Source organism: Sciurus vulgaris (genome assembly GCF_902686455.1).
Source record: "Sciurus vulgaris genome assembly, chromosome: 11".
Classification (NCBI taxonomy): Eukaryota; Metazoa; Chordata; class Mammalia; order Rodentia; family Sciuridae; genus Sciurus; species Sciurus vulgaris.
In genome coordinates, this window is record NC_136472.1 from 54085522 (window position 1) to 54101811 (window position 16290).

At 48.5% G+C, this 16290-nt stretch overlaps 1 protein-coding gene across 6 annotated transcripts in view; it reads left to right on the forward strand.

Moving 5' to 3' along the window:
- PTPN5 (protein tyrosine phosphatase non-receptor type 5) overlaps window positions 1–16290 on the forward strand; it is a 56406-nt gene that overhangs the window by 18352 nt on the left and 21764 nt on the right. For all 6 annotated transcript variants that reach the window (XM_079101849.1, XM_079101847.1, XM_079101848.1 and 3 more), the window contains exon 2: window positions 3808–3884. In XM_079101849.1, the coding sequence (XP_078957975.1) occupies window positions 3860–3884 (25 nt within the window). In that variant the 5' untranslated portion in view covers window positions 3808–3859. The remainder of the gene's footprint in view (window positions 1–3807; window positions 3885–16290) is intronic.

Consider the following 16290-nt stretch of genomic DNA (forward strand, 5'->3'; position numbering starts at 1 on the left):
GGGTAGTTTGTGATCAGATAAGATGCCACCAGCTGAGTCTAACATCCATTCTTCAAACATATGCTAACTTCCTGTCACAGACCTCGGCACCCCAGTGCAGGCACAGTGAGCCTCTGCCCCCTCTCAGTGCCAGGAAGCCTCACAGTCAAGTGGAAGAGGGTTGCCCCCCCTCCCCCGGGGTTCCTCATATCTAGCCTGTTTCTTGCTCGTGTGCCTCTACTGAGGACTGGGCGCCAGCTGATTCTGCATCCCACCAATCAGCTGACTTCCCATTAGTGCCAAAGTTTCCATGAATCTTGGGCCTCCAAACCATACTCACTATTTGCACTGTTCCAAAAGTCTTTTTCCTCCCAGTCCATCATTCACCTAAAAACATCCTTGAAGAATCAACTCCTTTCTGGCCCTTGGAGAAGACTTCCTCTCTCCCTGCTCCCTCATCATAAACCCACCTGAGCCTTCCCGTGTGTACTAAATCAACTAAAGCAGGCATCACAGTGCAGTCATGTTTGCTTATCTCTCTCCTTGAAAAGATGAGCTGGTAAGCAGTGGCATGGCTTGTTCAGTATTGTAGTCCTGGGACAGCTCTGGACCCTGACTGCAGGAGGTGTTCAACAGATGCTTGTCAAATGAGTACCTCCATCTCTGGGGTTCTCTGGTTCTAAAAGCATCAGCGGGGAGCCAGCCCAGCAAGTTGCTGCCTGTTGATACAGGACAGTTTTCTGCTCCTGTCACCTGGCCGATAGAAATGGATGAGGAGAGAGAAAGAGCCTATAGCAATCCATTATAAGCAGCTATTTCTGCTCCTGGTGGGCAGGGAGGAGGGCAGTGCCCAGAGACTGGGCTTCTCCATCCAGCTTACATGGGCCATCTCTTTTTGAAATCTTTCTAACCCTTCCCCTAAGCAGGCCAGACGTGCAGCTTTGCCCTGGGGGGTTCCTGGAATGTTCGACCACAGAGCAGACAGAGCAGCAGGCTCTTGTTCCATTTTTCCCCTGCAGTTGGGAAGTGCTACTCTTTCTGCTTTTCTGATTATGAAATTAGTCATTTTCTAGGAAGCTTATTTATAGAGTCCGCTGCAAACAGGCAGTACTGAACTATTCTGAATGCGGCTGGAGGCCTGGTAGGCTTAAGGTGTGAAAGCAGGTGTGAGTCACACCTGGGTCCCCTTCCAGAGGATACCCTGGTGACTTTCTACCTCTCATCATGGGTCAGCCCTCATGGGCCACGCTCCAGCTAGGGTGCTCCTAGGGGTAAAGAAAACAAGCTCAGGATTGGCAAGTTGCAGGTAGAGTTCTCCAGCCCAATCCCCACAGCCACCACCTCAGTTCATAACTTGTACAAGTTAGACCTCTGTTCTCTGCCTCAGTTTCCTCCTCTGTGAAGTGAGAACCATTCCAGACTGTGCTTCCCTAACTGCGCTGGACAGCAGCTGTGGGGGAGGGTTCCAAGTGGCTTAACAAGGGTGTGCCTGCAGAGTAGCTCAGACAATGGCTATTTTGAGGTTTCTTAAGAATGTCAGGGAAAACTTGAATGTCCTACTATGAGCCAGGCACTGTGCTTGGCTTCAAAGATACAATAGTAAATAAACCACAATGACAGTCCCTGACCAGGTAGCTCACAGTCTAGTGACTGAGACTAGTGTCAATCAAATAATGGCATAAAGTAAATGAATTCCCAACTGTGTCAAGTACTATAAGTAAAAAATACTGGGAAGGAGAACTGGAGGAGCTCTTCAGGCAGAGAAAAGCATGTGCAAAAAACTGTGAAGGCAGAACACTGTCCGGGTGGCTGCAGTGTAGATGTTGGAGGCGGGGGCAGAACAACATGCAATAAAGTTGGAGGATAAACTGGGCACAGTGGTGCACAGTGGTACATGGCTCAGGAGGCCGAGGCAGGAGGGTCATGAGTTCAAAGCCAACCTCAGCAAAAGCAAGGTGCTAAGCAACTCAGTGAGACCCTAGCTCTAAATAAAATACAAAATAGGGCTGGGGATGTGACTCAGTGGTTGAGTGCCCTTGAGTTCAATTCCTGGCACACACACACCCCCCAAAAAAGAGTTGGAGGCCAGATCACACAAGAGCTAGTGAACTGGGCCAAAGATTGTTTATCTTTGTTCTAAGTGCAAGAGGATGCCATGAACATATTATTTTTCAAGGAAGGTTTTGTGACAAATTTCAGTTTGGGGGAACTGATTCTAGCTCAAGCCTGCCCCATTCAGTGGTGCAGGGTGTGAAGTGGGCAACCTCCATAGGCCATGTGCATTGGAGCCATGTGGAGAAGGTTTTGGAGACCAACCTCAGTGGATGCTGGAGACCATCAAAGAAAGAGAGCCTCTACATTAAGCATTAGCCTATCTCTACAGGAACAGTGGGCCCTGGGATCCAGAATCTCTGCCAAATGGAGTGAGGGAAAAAAATAAACAGCATAATGCTGGTTGAGAGAAGAAAATATCAAAATGTGAAGAGACACCCTTAACCTGACATGTTTGCCCTTAATTATTTAAAATCTGCAGTTGGGCCTGAAACAGTCCCCAGGGCCAGTGAGAGGCAGGATTGCCTGTCAGGTGGGCAGGGAGACAGATGACTTCCTGGGCTTCTTAGGAACAATGAGCTAGTGTGTCTGCATTCAAGATTTTTTTTAGTTGTCAATTTCAGAAAACAAATCCCTCTGGCTTAGCCAGAAGGTGATGGCTTATTGGAAGGATGCTGGGGTATCTCATGGTCTTGATGACTATGTTGTTCAATCAAGACTTAGCACAGGAAGCAGCTCTGGGGCCCTTGGCAGCAAATGTTTACAGCCCTTTTCTACAAGGGATCACCCCTACCATGATTCAGCACCAGCAGCTGCAGGCTCCAGGCCTCCAGAATACAGTTCAGCTGTGCAAGAGATAGGTTCTGGTGAAGTCACCGTGGTTTGTGTGTCCAACCTCGATCAACCCATACGTGCCACGGGCCAGAGATCTGAAGGGCAGACAGGACCATTGGAGTTCTCCCCTGCATTTCAGGCTGTTGCAAGAGTAGGGGACCCCTGGATCCCCGTGGATGCCCTTCCAGGTATGTCAGCTCTGAATCCCCTGCATGGGTCTAACTGATCTCCAACATCTTTTTCCAGCTTCCTGGGTAAAGGAGGAAAGTTAGACTAGGACAATCCTATAAGGTACCTTGACAAGCTAGAAAGAGCATTTTCTGATTTCAGAAAGAGAACATTTAGAAGATGAAAAATACATACATCACTCCTGTTTCTAGCTCTTTCTGGAGAACTCTGCCTCCACTTTCCATTGCCGGAGGCCTAGGGCTCTTGCACATCTTGAGGAGCTGGACACAGGACTGTGTGTTACCAGATCCTCTTCTTGCTCACCTCTAGTTCAAAACCACAGGATTTGGGAAGCAGAACCACACAGCAATAAGAACATAAGCTTGGAATCCGTGATTTCAAACCCTTCTCTACTCCAATGAGTTCTGTGATCCCAGGCAAGTTGCTTAACCTCTGAACTTGTTTAATGATTCCTGATTCATGGAGTCATGGTAAGGACTCCATGTGATAAAATTTGTAAAATGGTTTGTAAAATAATCTCTCCATGGTAGGGAGGATGGTGATGGTGATGATGATGATGATGATCCTACATGGGAGACACCTGCAAAATTCTGCTCCCACCTCTGACCCATTTGATAGGTTGGTCTTTTCCTCCAGTCCCCCTGATGAGGTGGAACTCCTCAAAGGGACAGAGTGCAGGAGGAGTCTTTATCTTTGCTCAGTGTCCTGATCCAGGCTCAACTTCCTCGTCTCACATTTTTCATCCTCCTGCAGGAGTGAGAGAGAGAGCCACGCTGCTGATGACTCCGAGGGAGGGGCCCTGGACATGTGCTGCAGTGAGAGGCTGCCGGGTGAGTCTCCCCAGCATCCAGGTGCCCCCAGGGCTCCCAGCAGGGAGAGCTCCCCACCCCCAACACTGGGGCTGGAGTAAAGTCTGTTTAGCTGTGATCTAACTCCAGAGGAACGGCACAGTGCTCCAGGGTCTTCATTTAAATGGGGAGTTTCCTCATCCCTGTTGTCTTCCTGACCTGCTATCATTTGGAGCTGCTCTAGGCAGGCAGGAAGAGAGGGCAGCTAGAGAGGTAGAGAGAAAGGTGAAGGGCTGGGGACCCGAGGGCTGAGAAGGACATGTCTGCTGACCAGTGATGTGTTGGGCAAACTTCAAGAGGTAAGAGTAAGAAAAACGACCTGCATGTGACCTGAGCCAAGGGTGGGGCTGGCTACGTGGAGAACAGCCTGGCAGCCCTGCTGGGAAGCGGTGCTGGCAGTGTGGACCTGTGCTGCTGGAGTCCAGCTGACCACATTGGTGGGAGCCTGGCTGTCTGACCCCCAGCCATTGCAGTCACCAGGACATGTTGCCCAGGCACTGCTGCCCACAGGGTGGCAGCATGCCCTACCAGTTGGAGACCACATACACAGTCGTGATGGACAGTCTTGGAAAGAATACAGGGAGGGGGCAAGGAGAGAATTTTTAAGTGCATTTTTCCTCCTTTTTATAATTTTTTTTCCTTGTAACAAATGTTCATTGTAGCAATATTAGAAAATAAACACAAGTGGAAAAGAAAGAAAAGAAAATCATCGTAATCCTATAACAAAGCATACATTTTTATATCTCTCTTCCCAAAAGTTTGGTTAAATAAAAAAAAATTTAAATAACTCTAACTCTGAAGTCCCAAACAGCAGCTTGTCAGAAACCTCATGTTGTTAAGGAAACTTAGAATGGAGTTTCCAGGTGACACTCTCTTAGATGTTGCAAACAACTAGATATGACACTAAAGCAGTGACTCTTTAAAAAGAAAAGAAAGGCAGTTATTTTATTTACACCAGGGTTGGTGCCCAGGCTCTGAGCAAAGGGCCTCAGCCATCCTGCCTAATGAGCCCTTTGATGCAGTTCACCCGTTGTCCAGTAGGGGAGCCATTGCTCACTTTGGACAGACCATTGAACTGGTCAAGGTCAGAAATCTCCCAGGAAGAGTTGTGGAGGCCAGAACAGCTAGCTTGAAGAAAAGAGTTCCCTGAAGGGATGTCTCAGTATCTGAGGTCGCCACGTGGAGGGGGCATCAGATCCATTCTGTGTGCTCTAGGAGGATGACGCAAGCCCAGCACAGAGAAATGAGAGAGAGGCCTGTTGACCCAAGGGATACAGAACTTATTTTCTGTCCCTAAAAGTGATCCAGTCACAGAACTTGATAATTCCAAGAAAAAAATGAGTGTTCCATCACTGGAGGCATTCAAGTATTAAGACAGCATTGGAGAGGAAATTTCCACAGTGGGTGGGAGGTCTAGATGACATCAAAAGTCCCTTTCAACTATTAAACAGTTCTGTGATTCATATATGAGTCATAGAATTCAAAGATGATTCTACAATCAGGGATGGCCCCTCTGGCTAGGAAAAAGTCCACAGAAAGTGGGACATGATGTATAGGAGTCCAGAGAGTAGTGTGGTGTGGAGGAAAGAGCAGGGGCTTTGGCATTTGAGTCTGACTGTCCTGTTTACAGGCTGTGTGTTCATGGACAAGTCACTTAACCTTGCTGAGCCTCCAGTCCTTCATCTGTAAATGGAAACAACAGCGACATGAATATTTATCCTCACAGAGGTCCTGGGAGAATAAATTAATCATTCATTCATTCAACAAATACTTATCTATGTCTCAGGCATTATACTAGTTATCAGGGATATAATGGTAGATCAAACAGACATAGTCCCTGTCCTAACAAAGGTTCATGGGTAAGTTTGGCCTTGAGCCACTCCTGGAAAAATGGAATGACTCCATCACAGAGAAGTTATAGTAATAAGCACGATATGTTTAATTCCAACTCTCTCGATTTCCTCCCCCAAAGCCAGGAAACAATGTAGAATGGAAGAGGAATATTAGTCACCTCCACTGATGCTAGCTCATTGCCTGCCTCTTGCAGGGCCCAGGAAGCTGGTATCATTTGCTACCCCAGTCAGACAGATGAGGGTACCAAGGTCAGGGAGTTGGGCAGCCTGTCCAAGGTCACTTAGCTGGTGTTTTGTAGAGGGAAGATTCAGTCCAGGCAGTCTCTCCACAGGCTGTGTACTGACCAATACCTGTTCTGCCTCCATTGTCCCCAGAGAACTTCTGTCACCTTCAGGCACCCTGTAGACTGTGAGGCAGAAAGAGTTAAGATATGTTTGTCCCTAGGGAGGAGTTTGGAGGAGGTAGGCAGTATCACTGTGCCTGTCCCTTTCTATGTCCTTCCTCTGGAAAGTCCTGTGCCAGGGTCCAGGTAAGTTTTATATCTCCCTAGACTCCCATGGTGCTATCCTGACATGCTATTGCAATAATTATTCATCTTTCTCCTCTGTGGGACTGTGAGCTCTTCGAAGACAAGCACCTCTTTCATCTCTGTGTCTTCTGTGTCCAGAATTGCTTCACTCATTTTTTCCTTCACTGTTAATTGAGCACCTACATGTGCCAGGCACTATTCTAACCACTGGAAATTCAACAATGAGTCAAACAGAAAATTCCCCACCTCACAGGACAGCATTATGTGCCATGTAAGACCAGAACTCCAGACCCAGGCTTGGCTCCGTCACTTATGAGGAGGATGATCCTGAATAAGCTACTTCCCCTCTCAGGCCCTTCCATCTGCAAAAAAGAATAATAATCACTACTGTCGAGAATTGTTAGAGAATCAATGAATTAATAGAGAGCTTAGAACAGGGCCTGGCACATAGCAAATATTGTATAGGCATTTGCTATTAAGGGAAAAGATGGACAAAGAGTAAAATAGGTAATATGATAAATAGCCATAAGGGCTGTAGAGAAAATTAAAGCCAGGAAGACAGGATGGGAAGGATCTGGGGGTGGTTTACATTGTAAATTCATGGACCCAAACCTGGTATGGAGCAGACTGCCACAAATGTTTGTGAGACAGAGCCACTGATCTAAACTGCATCTTGGATACAAATGGATTGGAGGTACATAGGCCAAGAGAGTTGAGGTGCTGGACCCTCAGAAAAATCCATGGATGCAGCACGCAATTGCATAATGATGGTATAAGATACAGCCCTTGAGTGCTCTCTCCCCCTCCCCCCATCTTCTCTGCTGGGTAAGACGCAGGCAGATCGAGGGCCAGCCACGCCTGTGTGACTCATTCATTCCCACACACACCTCCGGGCAGAGCCAACGGGGCCAGCATTCCCAGCCACGGTCACCCAGACCTGAGCCAGCATCAGGCAGGTCATATAATCCTCTCCAATTGAGTGGAAACCTCTTCAGGCCTCGCCAGCACCCCAGACAGCCCAGGGCTGCTGCAGGGCGGGCTCGCTGGCTCTCGCTCTCCCGGGCCACACACTCACGTTTGCTCTCACTGACACAGCCGCATGCTCACGTGCACATGTGGCACATACCCACGCACAGTCATCCAGGCACGTGTCCTGCCTCTGCCTCACAGAGCCCTGTGGGGGTGGACATGCACTTCCAAAGGACACACACCTGCATGGCTTCCTCTTCTTACACGCTCCCTCAGCCACCGCCCCATCTACCTGCTTCCACCTGGCCTGCTTCCTGCGATGGACAGCTCGCTGTGCTAGCTCTCATTCCAATGTTAAGTCTCCCTTTCTCTCTCCCCCATAACCGCATCCCCACACCCCCGTCTCACCCACATGCATGAAGATCAGAAGGCACCTTCCCCTCCTGTGCATTCTGTCTTTTCCCAGACCCTGATCCTACAAGTTTTCCAGGTACTGTTGCAGGCACTTGGTGTGACCAGGGTTGCCTTCTGCACCCAGTACACCTGCACGCACTTGCATTTTTCTTCTCCCTCACATACACACTCTTTTCGCATGGTCGCCTTCCTTTTCTTCTCTCACTCTCCCTTGCTTGCTCACTTTCCTCACTCGCAGTCACCCAAACACATGGGTACATTCAGACTCACACTCCCCCTCTTCTGTGTGTAGGTGTTCGCATTGGCAAGCAAGCAAGCAACACCACTGACGCAGGGGCCTCTGCTCCTTCCCCCAACCAGAGTCATTATGGACCTAACCTGGGACCCATCAGCTTTCTTGGGGATCCAGAGGAGGAGGTGGTAGATAATGGGAGGTGCCAGCCATGGCCAGGACATGAATGGAACAACATCATCAAGTCTTGTTTTCAGTGCCTGCAGCGGACAGACTCAGAACAGGCTGGCTCCTAACGTTTGCAGGGACTGAGGCCAGATAAAAACACAAGATCCCTAGTGGTGCTCGATGCTGCACTGCAAAGGCCTTTGCATGCATATGGGCATCTCCATCTATGTGTTAAGGTATGGTCCCAACCCACCCCAATAGCTGCCCTTTGGCCATCCAACAGATCTAAAAACACTGAAGCAGGAGTCAGTGTCTACCCTCAGAAAGATGTTAGGGAAAGACCCATGCAAGCATCAGGTCATTTGATCAGGGAATTCTGGAATCCTGGTAGTACAGCCTAGAAAGAGGATACAAACACCAGGTGGTCACAGACTCCAGGTGGACACATCTCCTGGACTTCTCACTATAGGGAGTGACATTGCCAGAGAAGAGTGTATGCAGGACCCAGGTCTAAAGACAACCCTGCTCTTGAGAGCAAGGTACTCCCAGAGCCCCCTTACAGCTGGAAGATGGCTGGGGTCGTTTTCTGAGATGTGAGTCATGATCAGTTGGGTTTATACAAGGTTTTGAGTATATGCTGAAGGCCTGAGTAGGACATTGCCTTTCTTGGTAGAAACAGCTGCTCTCTTGGGTTGATGACTCTGGGCCCCATTCTCCACCCTAAATCCTGGTGTCACTAAACAGACCTAGTTTAGTGAGCCAGCCCTCAGCACAGTGCTCTGTCTGTATCATCATGAATATCAAGAGGACCCTCCTCTGAGGTCAAGGATGAGGTCTAGATCTCAGCAAGAGACCTCCATCCCATCCCGGCTGCCACTTTATGAAGTAAATGGAGACCTGGAAGGAGGAAAGCTTTGCTCTCCTGATCCCACAGCGAGTTCCTCTGAGCAGCAGGAAGGTTCAGGTCATAGCTTTCTCAGTCATTCCACCTTGCCATTGACGAGGTTTTACACCAGAAACCAAGAGGGGCAATTGAAAAGACAACCTGAGACTCTTTTAGGAACTCAAATTTATTAACCATCCACTCGAGGGCCAGTGCTTGCCAGGCACTGGTGATACAGAGAAGCAATCAGGTATGTTGCCCACAAGCTCTCAAAGAATACAGGATGTCATGGAAGGCTGCAGCAATAATGCAGACCTAGTTTAGTGAGCCAGGGAGGGCTTACTGAAAGAAGTGGCCGAGAGGATGGGTAGGTCCCAATTCATGTCTTTAGAAACCTGTCAAGCTTTTAAGAGCTGGGTCAGGTGTGGTTACACACCTATAATCCAGCAACTCAGAAGACTGAGGCAGAAGGATCACAAGTTCAAGGCCAGTCTCAGCAACTTGGTGAGGTCCTAAGCAACTTAGACCTTGTCTGAAAAAAAAAAAAAAATTAAAAAGGGCTGAGGATGTAGTTCAGTAGTAAAGTGCTGCTGGGTTCAATCCAGTGTACTTCCCCTCTCCTTTCCCAAAAAAGCATTTAAGGGCAGGTTAATCTCCTCCTTAGGTTAGGAACCCCGACTCACACAACTGAGTTCCAAATACACCTTCTGCAGGCAGTCAGCTTAGCAGCCTGGGGATGCACACAGCAGTGTGGAGTACCCTCACAAAGACCTTGGAAAAAGGGGCCTCTGTTCCTGAAATCAGGTTCAGGAAAGTGTGGGCAGGGAATTTGAGGGGTTGGAATTCTCAGAATGTGGTCTAAAGGCGGGAATGTCCTCCTGTCTCCACGGACTCCTCACGTGTGTGGAGGATGCCTGGTGGAGGATTGAAGCAGGGCCCTTCAGAGCATGAGGCCAGGACAGGAGCCATCATCCTGGTGTAATGACAGTGCCAAGTGACTCTGTCCTGGTATTGGACATCAGATTTCAAGGGTCCAGGCCTGGACGTCATTTCTCACAAGTGGGTTTCGGAAAGCCCTGTACTCTGTACTTCTCCAGCCTTCCCATCAGACATCTCTCTGGAGAAATGGGGAAAGCTGTCTTTTTGTGGCAGTTGTGAGAATTCAGTGAGATGATGCATGTGAATGGGGGTTTGTAGACCATGAAGTCTTTTCACATGTCATTTTTTATGGTTTTTAATTGTTGGATTTAGGAGGCCTGCTATGAATTGATTTAGGTTCTGTCCCTTTTTTTTTTTTTTTTTTTTTTTTTTTTTTTTGCAGTGCTGGGGATTGAACCCAGCACTCTACCAACTGAGCTATATCCCCAGCCCACGGTTCTGTCCCTTTTAAGTTTGGAATCTTGCACAAATCACTATACATCTCTGAACTTCTGTCAACCCCACTTGGGCCTTGACTAACTGTGAGTGTTAGACCTTTTAAAAGATGATCTTTTTGCCCACATCCATGTTGAACATCCCCTAGCTTAAGACAGACCATTTCTCCATCACAGACAAGACCATTTGGAATTGTGCTTCTGTCCTCCACCCAGCCCAGTGCCTCCCTCTGCCAATCTGAGCGGCCTATCCAGTTGATCCTGGCATCCAGCTGCAAGGCCAATCATGGCCACACCCAGCCTCTTAGGCCTGCCTCTCTCCAACAGGAGTCCACCTGGTAGGAAAATTCACATTAGCCAAAGAAAGACATAAAACTGTTTGTTAGTTATATTTTGCTGCACAGCAAATTACCCTAAAACTTTGCAGCTTAAAATAATATTTATTATCTCACACAGTTCCTAAGTCAGGAAGGAAAGGCTTAGCCATGTGATTCTGACTCAGTCTCTTACAATATCTCAGGTAGTGGACGATTGCTCTAGTAATCCCAAAACTTATCTGGGAGTGAACATCCTCTTCCAAGCTCACTCATGGATTGTTAGGATGCTGCAGTTCCTTAAAGCCAGCTGATCAAAGGTCTAAGTTCCTCTCCAAACAGGCCCTTCCCTAAGCTGCTTGAGTGACCACCCAATGAGACAACTGTTCCTCCGGAGTGATTCAAGAGAGCATGTGAGGGTCTAAGACAGAGGTCAGTCTCTTCTACCCTAATCTTAGAAGTGACATTCCTTCACTTCTATTGTGTGTTCTGGTCATGCAGACTAACCTGGGTACCATGTTGGAGAGGCTGCACAAGGGCTGTGAACACCAGGAGGTAGGGATCATTAGGGCCACCTTGAAGGCTGGGTACCATATTGCTTAAAAGTTGAATCCCTATGACCTAAAGAGACATATTTTTAGGATATGCCTATATACATAATGGTCTATGGGGGGAAAGACCACCCACAAAGAGAAAAATACAAAAAAGAAATACCATTTTCTAAAATTATTTTTTTTAAAAAAAGATTGGCCACTCCAAAATACTAATTAATTTTCACCAAGCCAAAGTGGTAGCTTGTAGGGAGGGTTCCCTCTGGGGTAAGTCACCTCCCTTTGGGTTGGGTTGCTCTGTTGGAAGCCCTAAAACCTGGGACCAACCCAACCCCAGGATCTTATTGGATGCTAGGTAATCCTATGGGGGCATCTGTGGGGTTAGCCATCAAGACTGGGAATTCCCTCTCCCTGTAGAGAGACACAGAATGACTCAGAGGGCATGTTGGTGAACCAGTTCAGGGAAGAGGAGATTCAGGGGCTCCTTGACAGCTGGCTGTACTGCAGCTAAATCCATGAGTGTTTCCCCTTCCGGGGGTGTTGATTCCCAAGCAGCCTGGGCCTCTCTCCAGCTCTCCCAGTTCCTAATGCAGATAGGATGAAAGGCCCTCAGCTTCTGTTCTTTCTTTCACTTTGGACATTGGCCCAACTTCCAACTCACTGGCTTTGTTTCAGGTTTCCCTGGGGAAGGAGGAGGGGTTTATTGAGAGTTTTTCAGAGCATTGTTGGCCATAGTCTTCAGTGTGTGGCCCTCGGTGCATCTTCCACAGGGCCAGCATCCACACGAGGCCCTGCTCGGGCTTCCCTCATTTATTTATTCTGTTTATCTGCCACCGCTATGCCCTTCTCTGCATACTTCAAGTGTGTCGAATGTGCATTGTGTTTCTCTGTCCCCTTACAGGATGGGTGGCAATGTTTTGTGTCCTGTATTTTTAAGTGCGTGTACTGTACACAGGGTCCCTGACTTAACAATGATTGGACTTACAGTTTTTTTGACCTGAAGTGAGGCAAAAGCAATATGCATTCAGTAGAAACGAAACTTCACATTTTTGAATTTGGATCTTGACCTGTGCTAGCAATACGCAGTGTGATACTTGTTATGATGCAATGCTGGGTGGTGGTGGCAGGCCACAGCTCCCAGGCAGCCACAAGATCACAAGAATAAACAACCAAGAGTCTGCTGTGTTGCTAAGCTTGATGTTTAGTAGATTAGATTTATTAAATTCATTTCTACTTTCCATGTTTGCAACTTACAATGGGTTTAGTGGGCTGGAAGCCCATCATTATTCCCTCGCAAATTGAAGAGCATGTGCCTGGTGTGAAATCTCATTGCTGTCACTTAGTACTGAGTGCCCCTAAGCTCCTTCCATGGTGCCATAGGCACTTTGATCCTTTGCTCCTAAGGGCTGCAAGTGCTCCACAGTATGTCCCTGGACTCCTCGCTTACCAGCTCCTCTAGCAATGGGCCTGCAGATGCCTCCACTGCAGGTTTACATACTCATTTAGGAACCATATGACAATTTCTTTGATGTTTGCACCCTGGAACAGAACCACTGGTTTCAAATAAGTTCCAGCAGAGGATCTGGAAGAAGCTAGAGCAGAGACAACCTGGAAGAAGGAGTTGTGGAGGAGTCTGGGGAGATAAACGGGAACCAGAGCATCCTAGTTCATTCTTTTTGGCCATGGCAAGATTTTGGTCTTTATCCTAAGAACAAAAGGAAGCCATTGAATTAACGAAATCAAGGGATGCAGATTTTTGTGAAGTGGCAGTTGACATTTAGAGCTGGAAAACCTCCTGAAGACCAACTCTTTGAATTTATAGAAGTCCTGGTAGAAGCAGTGAGATGCCCAGGGACACTCAACTTAATAGAAGAGCACTCAGGCCTCTCGATGCCTTGCAAGTGCATTGTGAGTCTCCTGGGTTACCAAGAGCCATTTGATGGTGACAACTTCTGGACACCTGGAATTTGTTGGTACTACTGTCACAGGGACATCTTGGGCTGCTTTTGCTCCCCTGATGTCACCTGTACTTTCCTAGAACTCTGAGGGCATTTTTTTTTTTTTTTTTTTTTTTTTGTGGTGCTGGGGATTTGAACCCAGGGCCTTGTGCTTGCAAAGCAACACTGTACCAACTGAGCTATCTCCTCAGCTCTCTGAGGGCTAGGACCCAGCTCCCACTGCCACAGGACCTCAGGTCTCAGATCTTCCAGACACTCACAGACTCCGTGCTAACTTAGTAATGAAAAAAGCTGAACCAGAGAGTCAAAGACTAATCAATCCTTGTTCTGCCTCTTACTCTCTGGACCTCAGTTTCCTCGTCTGTGAAATGTGCGGGTAGAGCAAGGTGCTATCTAAAGTCTTCCTATCCTCTCCATGCATTTGTGCTCAAGTCTCAGGCACTGGGGGCCTCTGGTACTCAATTGCCCCAGAACCTGTGGGTTCTTTCAGTTCTTTGCGTGGGCAGCTGTGGCAGAGGTGCACTCCCAGAGTTTCATTGACCCTTTTCACCCTTGTACTTTTGGGCCTCCGCTCCAGAGAGGCACAAAGAACTGAGCCTTTGTTTGCAGCAACAAAGCCGTTTGCAATTTCAGATAGAACCATTTTATTACATCCCATCCAAAGAGTACTTGAGTCGCATTTTGTTTTGAAAGCTTGTTAGCATTCTGGATTTAATTAACTGGCAGAGACAAAGCTGCCCCACCTCCCCCACCCCCAGTTCATGCCCACTTTCTCCATGGACCCCAGTCCCCAGCCAGCAACCTCAAAGCCTCTGCCCACATCCAGGTGGGGCACCTGTTGTCTTCCTGGGGCCTCACCTGGCCGATGAAAGGGAAATCCTCACTATTGCCTCTCCCCCACACCCCTTCCCCTCTCTTCTCTAAACTCTGGCTGCCATTTATTGAACATTCACCATATGCCAGGCACCAGCCTAAGCATTCTGCATGTTTTACCTCATGGTAGACTCAAAGTCCTGTGGGAGAAGTTTTAGCACATCTCTTTTCCAGAGGAAAGACAGGTTCAGAGAGGTCACCAACTTACCCAGGTCACACAGGTAGTAAAATAGCAGAGTTGGGACTCGAGCAGCATGCAGGACTTGGCTGCAGGCCACTACAGGAAGCTATCTACCTGGGAAAAAAGGCCACTGTAGGGGCAGGAAGAGCTGCAGGATAGACTTGTAGGGTCAAGAGGCTCTCTTAGCCTGAGCTAGTTCAAGTTCCCGGAAATCTGCCTACTTGAGCTTCCAGGCACCGGTCCCATTCTTGACCTCCATGCGTCGCCTTCCTTCACCCAGCCTCTCTGATGTCTGCAAATGGTGGTCCATCCCTGCTCCCACTCAGACCTAGCAGTGGGTGTCCTTGGGTCCCAGAACTCTCTTCCCGTGGTCTTGATCCCAGTTCTATTTTTCTAAGTTTCTCTCTCCAGAAAAGCCCCCTGCCCAGGGTGTGATGGACTGTGCCAAAGGGCCAGGCCTGTCCCTCCCCTCCCACACACTCTGGGATGGCTCCTGCCCTTCTGTCCTGGAAAGGGCAGAAGCTCCCTCTCAGGTGGACTTCCCCCCGGAAGGGAGGAGGAAGCAATAGTGGAGGGTCCAGTGCAGGGCAGGCAGCCCAAAGTCTGATAAGAGGACAGATGCTGGAGCCACATGGCCTTGGTCCAAGTCTTGGATCTGCCTTCCATAAGTTGTGATGGTCTTGGAAAAGTCACTTAGTCTCACACTTCTGTTTTCCTACCTTTAAAGGACATTTCTGTGTCTTATGTCATATCCTTGTCATAAGAGTTAAATGAGTCCGTACTTACCACTGTCTGAAAACTCCCCTCTCCACCAGGCAGCCTCAGGGCATCCAGCAGAGCCCACGTGGGCTTTTCTAACCTGTCCTCACAGTCTGTAACACCACAGCTGCCGCATTCTCTTCTTCAGAGCTATCAGCCAGGGTGGAGAACACAGACTCCACCTGTTGATGGGAGTAATATGAAGAGTATACACGTTGGAAGACCACCACAGGAATTAAACAACCTCCCAAGTCAGGTAGCTGATAAACAGCAAGCACCCACATAATAGTGCAGAATCCTCTTAATGCCAAAATCTCTTTCCCATCCCACCCCATCCCATCTGCCTGGGGAAGGTAGAGATGCGTAAGACATGGGTCCCAGCCCCAGCCAACTTTCTGGTCAAGAGGGACTCTTGCTACCCCTTCTGTAGATCTCTTGGTCTTGCTGCTCATTGGTTAGCAGGACTGATGGGTGAAGGAGTCTCAGGGAGCCTGTACAAACTCCCAAGAATCCCAAATCTATCATCTGTTTACCTTTGCTGGGAGGAGCTAGAAATTTTCTCTACCAGGGCTGTTGTGCCTTCTAGGAGTCATACAGGTTAGACACCAGGCCTGTCTAGGAATAACAGAGACATGCTTGGGCGGCTCCACCCTCTCTCTACCACCTACCTTCTGCCCCTAGTTTGCCTGCTCTACACCCCAAAAGCCAGCGGAAAAGGAGGCATTACCACTCTAGCCTCCCAGTGAGGACAGAGACCACTGCCATGCCCTCTGCCCAGGGTCTCCCTCTCAGAGTGCAAGGCACTGCTGACGGTGTGATATTATGGTGGCAGAAATAGCTGATTGGACCTATTCCTTCTAGACCCTTCTAGATTCCTTCTAGACCCTTCTGCCCGTTGGCCCTTCTCAGTCCCTTGGGGGCACCTCCCTTTATTCTGCATTCAGGGCCTACACGAGCAAAACTCACCTGCCCCACCTCATCCCTTGTATGGGTTTCCAGACCTTACTTGGAATAAGAGAAAAATCATTAAATGTGAAGGCCCAATGACCTGAATATAAATCCCAGTTCTGTCACTTCTTGGCTCTGTGACCCTGGGAAAATCACTTAACCTCTCTGTGCCTCTGTGGCTCCACTTGTAAGCTGTGGACAATAATGTCAACCCACAGCATGGCTGTGAATAGCATCGAATACATAGCGTAAGACTCACAGTGCACCTGGCTCAGAGTGCACCTGGCTCAGCGGGAACCTAACAAACAGCAACCCCTCCAGTTTACCCTCCACAGGTGGAAGCTGTTAGAAATGGCCCAGGTTACCTCACCTGTCCCCACTC